General features: G+C 38.0%; 1 protein-coding gene across 10 annotated transcripts in view; it reads left to right on the top strand.

The window, feature by feature from the left end:
• CSPP1 (centrosome and spindle pole associated protein 1) overlaps nucleotides 1-13,457 on the top strand; it is a 171,673-nt gene that overhangs the window by 65,561 nt on the left and 92,655 nt on the right. For 9 of the 10 annotated variants that reach the window (XM_046013000.1, XM_046013031.1, XM_046013022.1 and 6 more), the window contains 2 exons: nucleotides 9,784-9,882; nucleotides 11,241-11,308. The exons of the other annotated variant lie outside the window; for it this stretch is intronic. In XM_046013000.1, coding sequence (XP_045868956.1) covers nucleotides 9,784-9,882; nucleotides 11,241-11,308 — 167 coding nt within the window. The remainder of the gene's footprint in view (nucleotides 1-9,783; nucleotides 9,883-11,240; nucleotides 11,309-13,457) is intronic. 10 annotated transcript variants of the gene reach the window in all.

The following is a 13,457-nucleotide window of genomic DNA, read 5'->3' as shown; positions in this document are numbered from 1 at the left end:
GGGGTAGTTAATAGTGATAAGATGTTAGATTTATTAGACATATGAAAAAAAGTTCAGTAAATTAAGGAAATTCCATTATAATTATGAGGCTATTTTAATAGGAAATAAGGTAGCTTACTTGCCATTCTATAATTTGGCTTTACAGCTTATTGGTTTCCCTCCTGTTTTTTTTGTTTTTGTTTTTCATATAGTAGTAAATTTAAAAAATATTTATAAAATCTCTGTAAATAGTATTTTTTATTGATTTAACAAAGTAAGCATAGTCATATCATGAGTCATTCCATAAAATTAAACAGGATGCCTTAAGATTTTATTTTATCCTTATTAGTGAAATGTATGTCTCTACTTTTCTTTGGCCTCTTAAATGTTTCTGTAGTCTTGATTTTTTTTTTTAAATTTTTATTTATTTCTTATTTTTTTTATAAGCATATAATGTATTTTTATCCACAGGGGTACAGGTCTGGGAATCGCCAGGTTTACACACTTCACAGCACTCAGCATAGCACATACCCTCCCCAATGTCCATAACCCCCCTCCCACTCTCCCAACCCCCCCCCCCAGCAACCCTGTTTGTTTTGTGAAATTAAGAGTCACTTATTAAGAGTCTCCCTCCCAATCCCATCTTGTTTCATTTATTCTTCTCCTATCCCCCTAACCCCCCATGTTGCATCTCCACATCCTCCTATCAGGGAGATCATATGATAGTTGTCTTTCTCCGATTGACTTATTTTGCTAACCATGATACCCTCTAGTTCCATCCACGTCGCAAATGGAAAGATTTCATTTCTTTTGATGGCTGCATAGTATTCCATTGTGTATATATACCACCTCTTCTTTATCCATTCATCTGTTGATGGACATCTAGGTTCTTTCCATAGTTTGGCTATTGTAGACATTGCTGCTATAAACATTCGGGTACACGTGCCCCTTCAGATCACTGCGTTTGTATCTTTAGGGTAAATACCCAGTAGTGCAATTGCTGGGTCATAGGGTAGTTCTATTTTCAACATTTTGAGGAACCTCCATGCTGTTTTCCAGAGTGGTTGCACCAGCTTGCATTCCCACCAACAGTGTAGGAGGGTTCCCCTTTCTCCGCATCCTCGCCAGCATCTGTCATTTCCTGACTTGTTAATTTTAGCCATTCTGACTGGTGTGAGGTGATATCTCATTGTGGTTGTGATTTGTATTTCCCTGATGCCGAGTGACGTGGAGCACTTTTTCATGTGTCTGTTGGCCATCTGGATCTCTTCTTTGCGGAAATATCTGCCCATTTCTTGATTGGATTGTTTGTTCTTTGGGTATTGAGTTTGCTAAGTTCCTTATAGATTTTGGACACTAGCCCTTTATCTGATATGTCGTTTGCAAATATCTTCTCCCATTCTATCTGTTGCCTTTTGGTTTTGTTAACTGTTTCCTTTGCTGTGCAAAAGCTTTTGATCTTGATGAAGTCCCAATAGTTCATTTTTGCCCTTGCTTCCCTTGCCTTTGCCGATGTTCCTAGGAAGATGTTGCTGCGGCTGAGGTCGAAGAGGTTGCTGCCTGCGTTCTCCTCAAGGATTTTGATGGATTCCTTTCTCACATTGAGGTCCTTCATCCATTTTGAGTCTATTTTCGTGTGTGGTATAAGGAAGTGGTCCAATTTCATTTTTCTGCATGTGGCTGTCCAATTTTCCCAGCACCATTTATTGAAGAGGCTGTCTTTTTTCCATTGGACATTCTTTCCTGCTTTGTTGAAGATGAGTTGACCATAGAGTTGAGGGTCTATTTCTGGGCTCTCTGTTCTGTTCCATTGATCTATGTGTCTGTTTTTGTGCCAGTACCATGCTGTCTTGATGATGACAGCTTTGTAATAGACCTTGAAGTCCAGCGTTGTGATGCCACCAACTTTGGCTTTCTTTTTCTTTTTTTTTTTTTTTAATTATTTATTTATTTATTTATTTGACAGAGAGATCACAAGTAGGCAGAGAGGCAGGCAGAGAGAGAGGGGAAAGCAGGCTCCCTGCTGAACAAAGAGCCCGATGTGGGACTCGATCCCAGGACGCTGAGACCATGACCTGAGCCAAAGGCAGAGGCTTAACCCACTGAGCCACCCAGGTGCCCCTTGGCTTTCTTTTTCAATATTCCTTTGGCTATTCGAGGTCTTTTCTGGTTCCATATAAATTTTAGGATTATTTGTTCCATTTCTTTGAAAAAAATGGATGGTATTTTGATAGGGATTGCATTAAATGCGTAGATTGCTTTAGGTAGCATAGACATTTTCACAATATTTATTCTTCCAATCCAGGAGCATGGAATATTTTTCCATTTCTTTGTGTCTTCCTCAATTTCTTTCATGAGTGCTTTATAGTTTTCTGCATATAGATTCTTAGCCTCTTTGGTTAGGTTTATTCCTAGGTATCTTATAGTTTTGGGTGCAATTGTAAATGGGATTGACTCCTTAATTTCTCTTTCTTCTGTCTTGTTGTTGGTGTAGAGAAATGCAACTGATTTCTGTGCATTGATTTTATATCCTGACACTTTACTGAATTCCTGTACAAGTTCCAGCAGTTTTGGAGTGGAGTCTTTTGGGTTTTCCACATATAGTATCATATCATCTGCGAAGAGTGATAGTTTGACTTCTTTGCCGATTTGGATGCCTTTAATTTCCTTTTGTTGTCTAATTGCTGAGGCTAGGACTTCTAGTACTATGTTGAATAGCAGTGGTGATAATGGACATCCCTGACGTGTTCCTGACCTTAACGGAAAAGCTTTCAGTTTTTCTCCATTGAGAATGATATTTGTGGTGGGTTTTTCATAGATGGCTTTGATAATATTGAGGTATGTGTCCTCTATCCCTACACTTTGAAGAGTTTTGATCAGGAAGGGATGCTATACTTTGTCAAATGCTTTTTCAGCATCTATCGAGAGTATCATATGGTTCTTGTTCTTTCTTTTATTAATGTGTTGTTATCACATTGATTGATTTGCAGATGTTGAACCAACCTTGCAGCCCTAGAATAAATCCTACTTGGTTGTGGTGAATAATCCTTTTAATGTACTGTTGAATCCTATTGGCTAGTATTTTGGTGAGAATTTTTGCATCTGTGTTCATCAAGGATATTGGTCTGTAGTTCTCTTTTTTGGTGGGATCCTTGTCTGGTTTTGGGATCAAGGTAATGCTGGCCTCATAAAATGAGTTTGGAAGTTTTCCTTCCATTTCTGTTTTTTGGAAGAGTTTCAGGAGAATAGGAATTAGTTCTTCTTTAAATGTTTGGTAGAATTCCCCTGGGAAGCCGTCTGGCCCTGGGCTTTTGTTTGTTTGGAGATTTTTGATGACTGTTTCAATCTCCTTACTGGTATGGGCCTGTTCAGTTTTGTATTTCTTCCTGGTTCAGTTGTGGTAGTTTATATGTCTCTAGGAATGCATCCATTTCTTCCAGATTGTCGTTTGTTGGCGTAGAGTTGCTCATAGTATGTTCTTATAATTGTCTGTATTTCCTTGGTGTTAGTTGTGATCGCTCCTCTTTCATTCATGATTTTATTTATTTGGGTCCTTTCTCTTTTCTTTTTGATAAGTCTGGCCAGGGGTTTATCAATCTTATTGATTCTTTCACAGAAGCAGCTCCTAGTTTCGTTGATTTGTTCTATTATTTTTTTTTGGTTTCTATTTCATTGATTTCTGCTCTGATCTTTATGATTTCTCTTTTCCTGCTGGGTTTAGGGTTTCTTTCTTGTTCTTTCTCCAGCTCCTTTAGGTGTAGGGTTAGGTTGTGTACTTAAGACTTTTCTTGTTTCTTGAGAAAGGCTTGTACCGCTATATATTTTCCTTTCAGGACTGCCTTTGTTGCGTCCCACAGATTTTGAACCGTTGTTTTCATTATCATTTGTTTCCATGAATTTTTTCAATTCTTCTTTAATTTCCTGGTTGACCCATTCATTCTTTAGAAGGATGCTGTTTAGTCTCCATGTATTTGGGTTTTTTCCAGCTTTCCTCTTGTGATTGAGTTCTAGCTTCAGAGCATTGTGGTCTGAAAATATGCAGGGAATGATCCTAATCTTTTGATACCGGTTGAGACCTGATTTAGGACCCAGGATGTGATCTATTCTGGAGAATGTTCCATGTGCACTAGAGAAGAATGTGTATTCTGTTGCTTTGGGATGAAATGTTCTGAATATATCTGATGTCCATTTGGTCCAGTGTTTCATTTAAGGCCTTTATTTCCTTGTTGATCTTTTGCTTGGAAGATCTGTCTATTTCAGTGAGGGGAGTGTTAAAGTCCCCTACTATTATTGTATTATTATTGATGTGTTTCTTTAATTTTGTTATTAATTGGTTTATATAGTTGGCTGCTCCCACGTTACAGGCATACATATTGAAAATTGTTAAATCTTCTTGTTGGACAGACCCTTTGAGTATGATATAGTGTCCTTCCTTATCTCTGATTATAGTCTTTGGCTTAAAATCTGATTGATCTGATATAAGGATTGCCACTCCAGCTTTCTTCTGATGCCCATTAGCATGATGAATTGTTTTCCACCCCCTCACTTTAAATCTGGAGGTGTCTTCACGTCTAAAATGCGTTTCTTGTAGGCAACATATAGATGAGTTTTGTTTTTTTATCCATTCTGATACCCTGTGTGTTTTTTTTTTTTTAATATTTTTTATTTATTTGACAGAGAGAAATCACAACTAGGCAGAGAGGCAGGCAGAGAGAGAGGAGGAAGCAGGCTCCCCGCAGAGCAGAGAGCCCGATGCGGGCCTCGATCCCAGGACTCTGGGATCACGACCTGAGCTGAAGGCAGAGGCTTTAACCCACTGAGCCACCCAGGCGCCCCCCCCTGTGTGTTTTGATTGGGGCATTTAGCCCATTAACATTCAGGGTAACTATTGAGACATCTGAATTTAGCGCCATTGTATTGTCTGTAAGGTGACTGTTACTGTATATTGTCTCTGTTCCTTTCTGATCTACTATTTTTAGGCTCTCTCTTTGCTTAGAGGACCCCTTTCAATATTTCCTATAGAGCTGGTTTGGTGTTTGCAAATTCTTTCAGTTTTTGTTTGTCCTGGAAGCTTTTTATCTCTCCTCCTATTTTCAATGATAGCCTAGCTGGATATAATATTCGTGGTTGCATGTTTTTCTCGTTTAGTGCTCTGAGTATATCATGCCAGCTCTTTCTGGCCTGCCAGGTCTCTGTGGATAAGTCTGCTGCCAATCTAATATTTTTACCATTGTATGTTATAGACTTCTTTTCCCGGGCTGCTTTCAGGATTTTCTCTCTGTCACTAAGACTTGTAAATTTTACTATTAGGTGACGGGGTGTGGACCTATTTTTGTTGATTTTGAGGGGGGTTCTCTGCATCTCCTGGATTTTGATGCTTGTCCCTTTGACATATTAGGGAAATTCTCTACAATAATTCTCTCCAATATACCTTTTGCTCCCCTCTCTCTTTCTTCTTCTTCTGGAATCCCAATTATTCTAATGTTGTTTCGTCTTAATGGTGTCACTTATCTCTCGAATTCTCCCCTTGTGGTCCAGTAGCTGTTTGTCCCTCTTTTGCTCAGCTTCTTTATTCTCTGTCATTTGGTCTTCTATATCACTAATTCTTTCTTCTGCATCATTTATCCTAGCAGTGAGAGCCTCCATTTTTGATTGCACCTCATTAACAGCTTTTTTGATTTCAACCTGGTTAGATTTTAGTTCTTTTATTTCTCTAGAAAGGGCTTTTCTATCTCCAGAGAGGGTTTTGAACTCTAGATCTGACATATTACCAATGTCTGTGTTGATTAGGTCCCTAGCCTTCAGTACTGCTTCTTGTTCTTTTTTTTTTGTGGTGGATTTTTCCGCCTTGTCATTTTGTCCAGATAAGAGGATATGAAGGAGCAAATAAAATACTACAAGGGTGGCAAAGACCCCAGAAAAATGCACTTTAACCAAATCAGAAGAGACCCCAAATCGTGGAGGGGAGAAAGGGGATAAAAAGAGGTTAGAAAAAAAAAAAAAGAAAAAATTAAAAAAAACAAAGAAAAAATATAAAAAAGAAAGAAAAAATATATATATTAGATAAACTAGTCAAAAAACGTTGAAAAAAGGGTAAAAGTTTTAAAAAATTTATCAGAGGAAGAAAAAAGAAAGAAAAAAAATTGAAAAAAAAATGGAATTAACCGCAAAACGAGAGAATCATGGCGAGAAAGCCATGAGTTCCGTGCTTTGCTTTCTCCTCCTCTGGAATTCTGCTGCTGTCCTAGGTATTGAACCTGCTTTCCTTGGTAGACTCACTTCGTCCTGGCTGGGTTTTTTGTTGATCTTCTGGGGGAGTAGCCTGTTGTAGTGACTCTCAATGTCTTTGCCCGAGGTGGAATTGCACCGCCCTTACCGGGGTCCGGACTAAGTAATCTGCTCGGGTTCGCTTTCGGGAGCTTTTGTTCCCTGAATGCTTTCCATAGAGTTCCGGAGGATGGGATTGAAAATGGCGGCCTCCCAGTCTCCGGCCTGCAGGAGCCGAGAGCCCAGGGCCCCACTCCTCAGTGCGCCACCAGAGAACAGTACCCAATCACTCCCGTATCCCCGGCCTCCAGCTGCGCTCTGCGCTCACCCAGTCTGCTACCGGTTCAAGGTAACCCCGAGCTGAGAGCTCAGCCCGCGGATCTGTTTCTGTAGCCGGCTTCCCTTTTCTAATACCTGCGAGCTCTGCAACAGTCCGACACCTCCAATCTTTCTGTGACCCTGTAGGACCTGGGGCCACGATGACCTCTCGTTGGCTTCACCCCAATTTAGCCTCTGGAGCAATGTCCCTCAGTTGAACATACTTTTAAAAGTCCTGATTTTGTGCTCCGTTGCTCTGCCGCTTGCCGGGAGCCGGCCCCTCCCTCCGCAGTCTATCTTCCCGTTGTTTTGGATTTAGTTCTCCGCCAGTCCTACCTTTCAGAAAATGGTTGATTTTCTGTTTCTAGAATTGCTGTTCTTCTTCTCTTCGGTCTCCTGTTGGATTTGTAGGTGTTTGCAATGTTTAGATAAGGTATCTATCCGATCTCCTGCTACCTGATGTAGTCTCAGCCTGCTACTTCTCCGCCATCTTGACTCCTCCCCCTCTAGTCTTGATTTTATCATGATAAGATTTTGATTGTATCGGTGACAAGAGGGGCTTTTTATAGTTTTGGTAATGATTTTTTTTCTTTTTTTTAAGCTATATTCCCTATGGGCACTTCATTAGGAAGACTTATAATTTTACTATAGAATTTAACAATGAGACCTTAACTTTACCCAGAAATAATTTCATTAATTTAGAATGGACTTTGAAAATGATGTTTTGTGTTTATGGTGCTTACCTTATTAAGATAGCTATATATACTGAAGAACCTACAAAACATTTTTTAATACAGATGCTTTGGATATATCATACTTTGGTACAACTGCATAAAGATAAGCTAGAATTGCAAGTCTTAATGTTGCTTTTAGGAAACCTAACTGAAAATGCAGAAAGTCACAAACTCTTGGATAAATTTTAGTGTATAATAAGTTGCCTTTAATTTTACCTTTAAAAATGAGATAGGTTTTTAAAAATTTGTAACTTTAAATTTCTCTAATTTGTTAGGTGGCACCTCTGTACCACATCAACACACTTACTTTTGTCTGTTGAGTCATGCGAGTCCACCTCCAGGTTCAGTGATTCATCTGGAGGACTCACGAGACTTCCTTATACAGTTATATTCATGGGTATGATTTATTACAGCAAAAGGATACAAAGTAAAATCAGCAAAGGAAAAAGGGGCTTGGACAAAATCTGAAGGCAAGGAGGCACAAGTTTCCAAGAGTTCTGCCCTAGTGGAGTCACACAGGACGTGCTTAATTCCTCCAGCATTGAAATATGACAACATGGGTGTAATGTTGCCTACCAGGAAGATCATTAGAGAGTCAGTGACCAATGTTTTTATTGGGTGCTGGTCACATAGGCACCAAGGATATATGAAAATTCTGAACTTCTTGAAGGAAAGCAGATGTTCAGCAAAAACTATATTGTTTGTTTAAACAGTTTAGGTACAGTAAGCCACTCTTTATTTGTCCTGAGAATGGTAGGACTCCCCCCAAAATCTATGTTTCCAGGTGCCAGCCAAGGGCCCGCCTTCCAAATAAGTATTTCTAAGGATAGGCAGTTTTAGGCCTGTGCTGTTAACTCTTTTCTGCTGATGCGTATTGAATATAGACAAGTATAACTAAATCTGGTTGCTTGGCTTTATTAATTACAAATTTGAATTTGAGTTTATATTTATCAGTTCTTTAAGTGGTAGAAATAGGGAATGAGAGATGCTAAACTGATTTGTCAGTTGAAAACAGAGATTTGAGCACATAGGTTTTAGATCTAAAACCAGCTCTGTTTTGAGAAGTTGAAATAAGTTGACTTTCCTTTTTGGAAGGGCTTGTGGAGGGTTCTGTTTATTTAGATATGGATTAAAAATTGAAGCTGTTTGGGGTACCTGGGTGGCTCAGTGAGGAAAGCCTCTGCCTTTGGCTCAGGTCATGATCTCAGGGTCCTGGGATCGAGCCTTGCATCTGGCTCTCGGCTCAACAGGGAGCCTGCTTCACCCTCTCTCTCTGCCTGCCTCTCTGCCTACTTGTGATCTCTGTCTGTCAAATAAATTTAAAAAATCGTAAAAAAAATTAAGCTATTTATGTGTCATTCCAGGTCAGATATGTTGAAGGTTATAATTCTGGATAGTCTTTTCTCCACAGATAATATTGACAGTGGCTTGTGTGATGGACACAAGTGAAGAAAGACTGCTCTGCTAGCTCTGTGGAGAATGAGAAGTTTTTCTTCTAAAAATTGCCATTTTTCTTAATGTGAAAATGCAATTCACCTGCAATATTGAATACTAGTTTAACAGCCATATTTCTCTCTAATAGTCTTTTGAGAGAAAATGTAGTTTGTTAACAGCCACGTGAAGAAATATGACTTGTGAAATGCTGATTTTCATGGATGCTGATAAATGTTGGTGTGAAAAGTCATGTTGGTTTCTCTGGTATGAGGAATTAAGCTAAAGAAATCAGTGTTTGCCAAGTGGAAAAAAAAAGATTAATTGAAAAAATTTTAAGGATTATTTTCTGAAAAGGATTAAAAAAAATTCCTTTCTTTCTTTTTTGTTGCTCATGACCTTGTGAGTAAAGTGATCGTTTTTTAACCAATGTATCAGACTATTTGTTTATAATGTTTTCCCTTCATCTGTTGTTAATATTTACTCTTTCATGTGATTTATAGTGTATGTTGTGCCTTGCCACTTTTAATTTAATGGTAAGACAGCTGCTACATTTTTAAGATAAAAATCTTTGTATATGCAGTAAAATAATTTCCAGAATCTATGAATTTTGTTTAAAAAAGAGATCTCATTGTGAAATTGTCTGTAATGCTCATGAGGGCAAGGACCATGTTCACATACCCAGTGCTTAGAAAAAAATAGTACTTGACATGTAATAGGTACTAATTAATTCTTTGAATTAATTGAATGATAAAATCAGTGTATGTAGAGTTTTGAAATGAAAATGAAAATTTTCTAGAAGTTATATTGGAATAATTTTTAATAACCTTTTGTTTTAAAGACTATTGAATGCAAACTCTTTTCTTTTATTAACCAGCATGTTATACTTGAATTAAATCTCCTTCAAATTAATTTTCAAATGTGTTTGCAGTAAAACTTCATTATAACTCTTTGTTCCCTTTAACATTTCCAATATCAAATGTAAAAACACCAAAGAGATATAAGAAGGTCCACTGTACGTGGAGCAAGCTCTATAAGCTAATGTGTTTTTAAGGATGTACGGGAACAGACGAGGGGATGTACCTCCCATGGAGCATGGTGGTGATGTCACAGAACAGTTAAACATACGCATTTCATCTGCTGGAAATAAAAGGTATAGTATGTCATATAAATTCTGCCCTTCAGTCTTTACACTGTGAAATGGCAACCACTAAAACTGGCCTACTGGGGGCGCCTGGGTGGCTCAGTGGGTTAAAGCCTCTGCCTTCGGCTCAAGTCATGGTCTCAGGGTCTTGGGGTTGAGCCCTGCATCGGGCTCTCTGCTCAGTGCAGAGCCTGCTTCCCTCCCACCCCCTCTGCCTGCCCCTCTGTCTACTTGTGATCTCTGTCAAATAAATTAAAAAAAAAACCCAAAAAACAAAAACAAAAACACTGGCTTACAGAATAAGTAGAAAGGTATAGTATGATAACAGCTTCCCTTATTTAATAAGAAAATAATTAAAGGTAAAAATAAAAGAATTAAAGTGAATGGTGTTAAATGAGAATTTATAGTACTTTACAGCATTCTTTTGAACAGCAATGTTTGATTATTAGTGTGCCAAGGTGTTCCAAATAAGTCCCTATAATTATAAAGTATATATAAATTTGCTTGAAATAATGAAAGGAGAAATAAGCATGCAGTTTAATTGATTAAAAATCAATAAAATATATTGGGAGTTACAGGAGTGATATAACTTAAGTGGAAATAAATTGAAAATGTTCCTGCAATGTGAGGTTTCCTTTGAAAAAATTTTTTTTTTATTTTTAGCCTATTGAGTAGGTAACTTTTATGCTTACTTTGTAAAGTTAGTGCTTGTAATAATTCTGTCATGATGAAAAAACAGAAATTATATGTATTTTATGTTCATGTTCTCTTTTTGTTCATAGTTTTAATCATTTTGGTGGCTTTCTTATATTGTACATAAGTGTAAACGATTTCAAATCTATAGTGTGTAATGAAGATAATAATGTCATATGTTAGGAAAGGTGTCTATGTTCTTTGAAAAAAGGTATTATATAGAAGTGCTTGAGTAAAGATAATTTGCTGTTTGGGTCTGATTAGGTTTCCTTTGAGGGGTTGTCTTTTTTGTTTTCCTTATTTCTATAAGGAAGGAGTTTTTAAGAGATGATCTTTTTCAAGTGTGTGAATAAGTATCTTTTCTTTTGATTAGGATTTATGTGTATTTATATTCATTTTCTTAACTGGGTTAACTGTTCTTATGAAAAAGAGTTTTATTGGGAATCTATAGAGCCATTGATGCAAGCTGAAGAAAAAGGGTTATATATTTATAGAGTGTGGATATCAAGGTCCTACTGTATAAAGAGAGAAAATGCTGTGATTTTACTGACTTTAAAAATATGTGACTATTATGGTGTCCATAGTACTTTGAAAGCCCCATACCTACAGTTTACTTTAAATTTTTGTTACTTGAAAATCATCTGGCCTCTAATTCTTTTTCTTTTTTGTTTTAGTGCTCGAGACAATGAACCATCCAAATCTAACAGGGAGCTCTGTAGTCCTTTTGCAGGAATGCTCTTTGGTATGTACAAAACTTCCAGTTGATTAAACTTTTGCAGACTGTTCTAGACAAGGCTTTTTTCTTTCTTTTTTTTTTTGGTATATTTTAAATTTATTAACGTATAATGTATTATTTTTTTCAGGGGTACAGGTCTATGAATTGTCAGTCACACAATTCACAGCACTCACCATAGCACATAACCCTCCCGAGTGTCCATCACCCAGCCACCCTGTCCCTCCTGTCCCGCCTCCAGCAACCCTCAGTTTATTTCCTGAGATTGAGTCTCTTATGGTTTGTCTCCCTATTCAGTGCCATCTTGTTTCATTTTTCCCTCCCATTCCCCAACCCCCACCCTGCCTCACAAATTCCTAATATCCGAGAGATCATACGATAATTTTCTTTCTCTGATTGACTTATTTCGCTTAGCATAATACCCTCTAGTTCCATCCACTTCATTGCAAATGGCAAAATTTTGGGGTTTTTTGATGGCTGCATAGTATTCATTGTATATATATACTACATCTTCTTTGTCCATTCATCTGTTGATGGACATCTAGGTTCTTTCCATAGTTTGGCAATTGTGGACATTGCTGTTATAAACATTTGGGTGCACATGCCCCTTCCAATCACTACATTTGTATCCTTAGGGTAAATGCCCAGTAGTGCAATTGCTGAGTTGTAGGGTGGCTCTATTTTCAACTTTTTGAGGAACCTCCAACTGTTTTCCAGAGTGGCTGCACCAGCTTGCATTGTAAGGAGGGTTCTCCTTTCTCTGCATCCTTGCCAACACCTGTCATTTCCCGACTGGTTTATTTTAGCCATTCTGACTTGTGTGAGATGGTATCTCATTGTGGCTTTGATTTATATTTCCCTGTGCCAACTGATGTTGAGCACTTTCTCATGTGTCTGTTGGCCATTTGGATGTCTTCTTTGCAGAGATGTCTGTTTGTGTCCTCTGCCCATTTCTTGATTGGATTATTTGTTCCTTGGGTGTTGAGGTTGTAACTTCTTTATAGATTTTGGATACTAGTCCTTTATCTGATATGTCATTTGCAAATATCTTTTCCCATTCTTTCGGTTGTCTTTTGGTTTTATTGACGTTTCCTTTGTGGTGCAGATGCTTTTGATCTTGATGAAGCCCCAATAGTTCATTTTTGCCCTTGCTTCCCTTGATTTTGGCATGTTTCTAGGAAGAAGTTGCTGTGGCTGAAGTCAAAGAGGTTGCTGTCTGTTCCCTCAAGGATTTTGATGGATTCCTGTCTCACATTGAGTTCTTTCATCCATTTTGAATCTATTTTTGTGTGTGGTGTAAGGAAATGATCCAATTTCATTCTTTTGCATGTGGCTGTCCAATTTTCCCAACACCATTTGTTGAAGAGACTCTCTTTTTTCTATTGGACATTCTTTCTTGCCTTGTCAAAGATTAGTTGACCATAGAGTTGAGGATCCATTTCTGGGCTCTCTCTTCTGTTCCATTGATTTATGTGTCTGTTTTTGTGCCATACCATACTGTCTTGACGATTACAGCTTTGTAATAGAGCTTGAAGTCTGGAATTGTGATGCCGCCAACTTTGGTTTTCTTTTTCAACATTCCTCTGGCTATTTGGAGTCTTTTCTGGTTCCATATAAATTTTAGGATTATTTGTTCCATCTTTTTGAAAAAAGTTGATGGTATTTTGGTAGGGATTGCATTAAATGTGTAGATTGCTTTAGGTAGCATAGACATTTTCACAATTTCTTATCTTCCAATCCATGAGCATGGAACATTTTTCCATTTCTTTGTTTTTTTTTTTTTTGAAGATTTATTTATTTGACAGACAGAGATCACAAGTAGGCAGAGAGGCAGGCAGAGAGAGGAGTAAGCAGGCTCCTTGCCGAGCAGAGAGCCTGATGCGGGGCTCGATCTCAGGACCCTGAGTTCATGACCTGAGGCAAAGGCAGAGGCTTTACCCTGCTGAGCTACCCAGGTGCCCCAACATTTTTCCATTTCTTTGTGTCTTCCTCAGTTTCTTTTATGAGTACTTTATAATTTTCTGAGTACAGAGTCTTTGCTCTTTGGTTAGGTTTATTCCTAGGTATCTTATGGTTTTGGATGCAATGTAAATGAGATCGACTCCTTAATTTCTCTTTCTTCTGTCTTATTGTTGGTGTATAGAAATGCAACTGATTT

The sequence above is a fragment of the Meles meles genome, chromosome 1, assembly GCF_922984935.1.
Source record: "Meles meles chromosome 1, mMelMel3.1 paternal haplotype, whole genome shotgun sequence".
Taxonomy (NCBI): domain Eukaryota; kingdom Metazoa; phylum Chordata; class Mammalia; order Carnivora; family Mustelidae; genus Meles; species Meles meles.
This window is presented reverse-complemented; position numbering and strand designations above follow the sequence as displayed.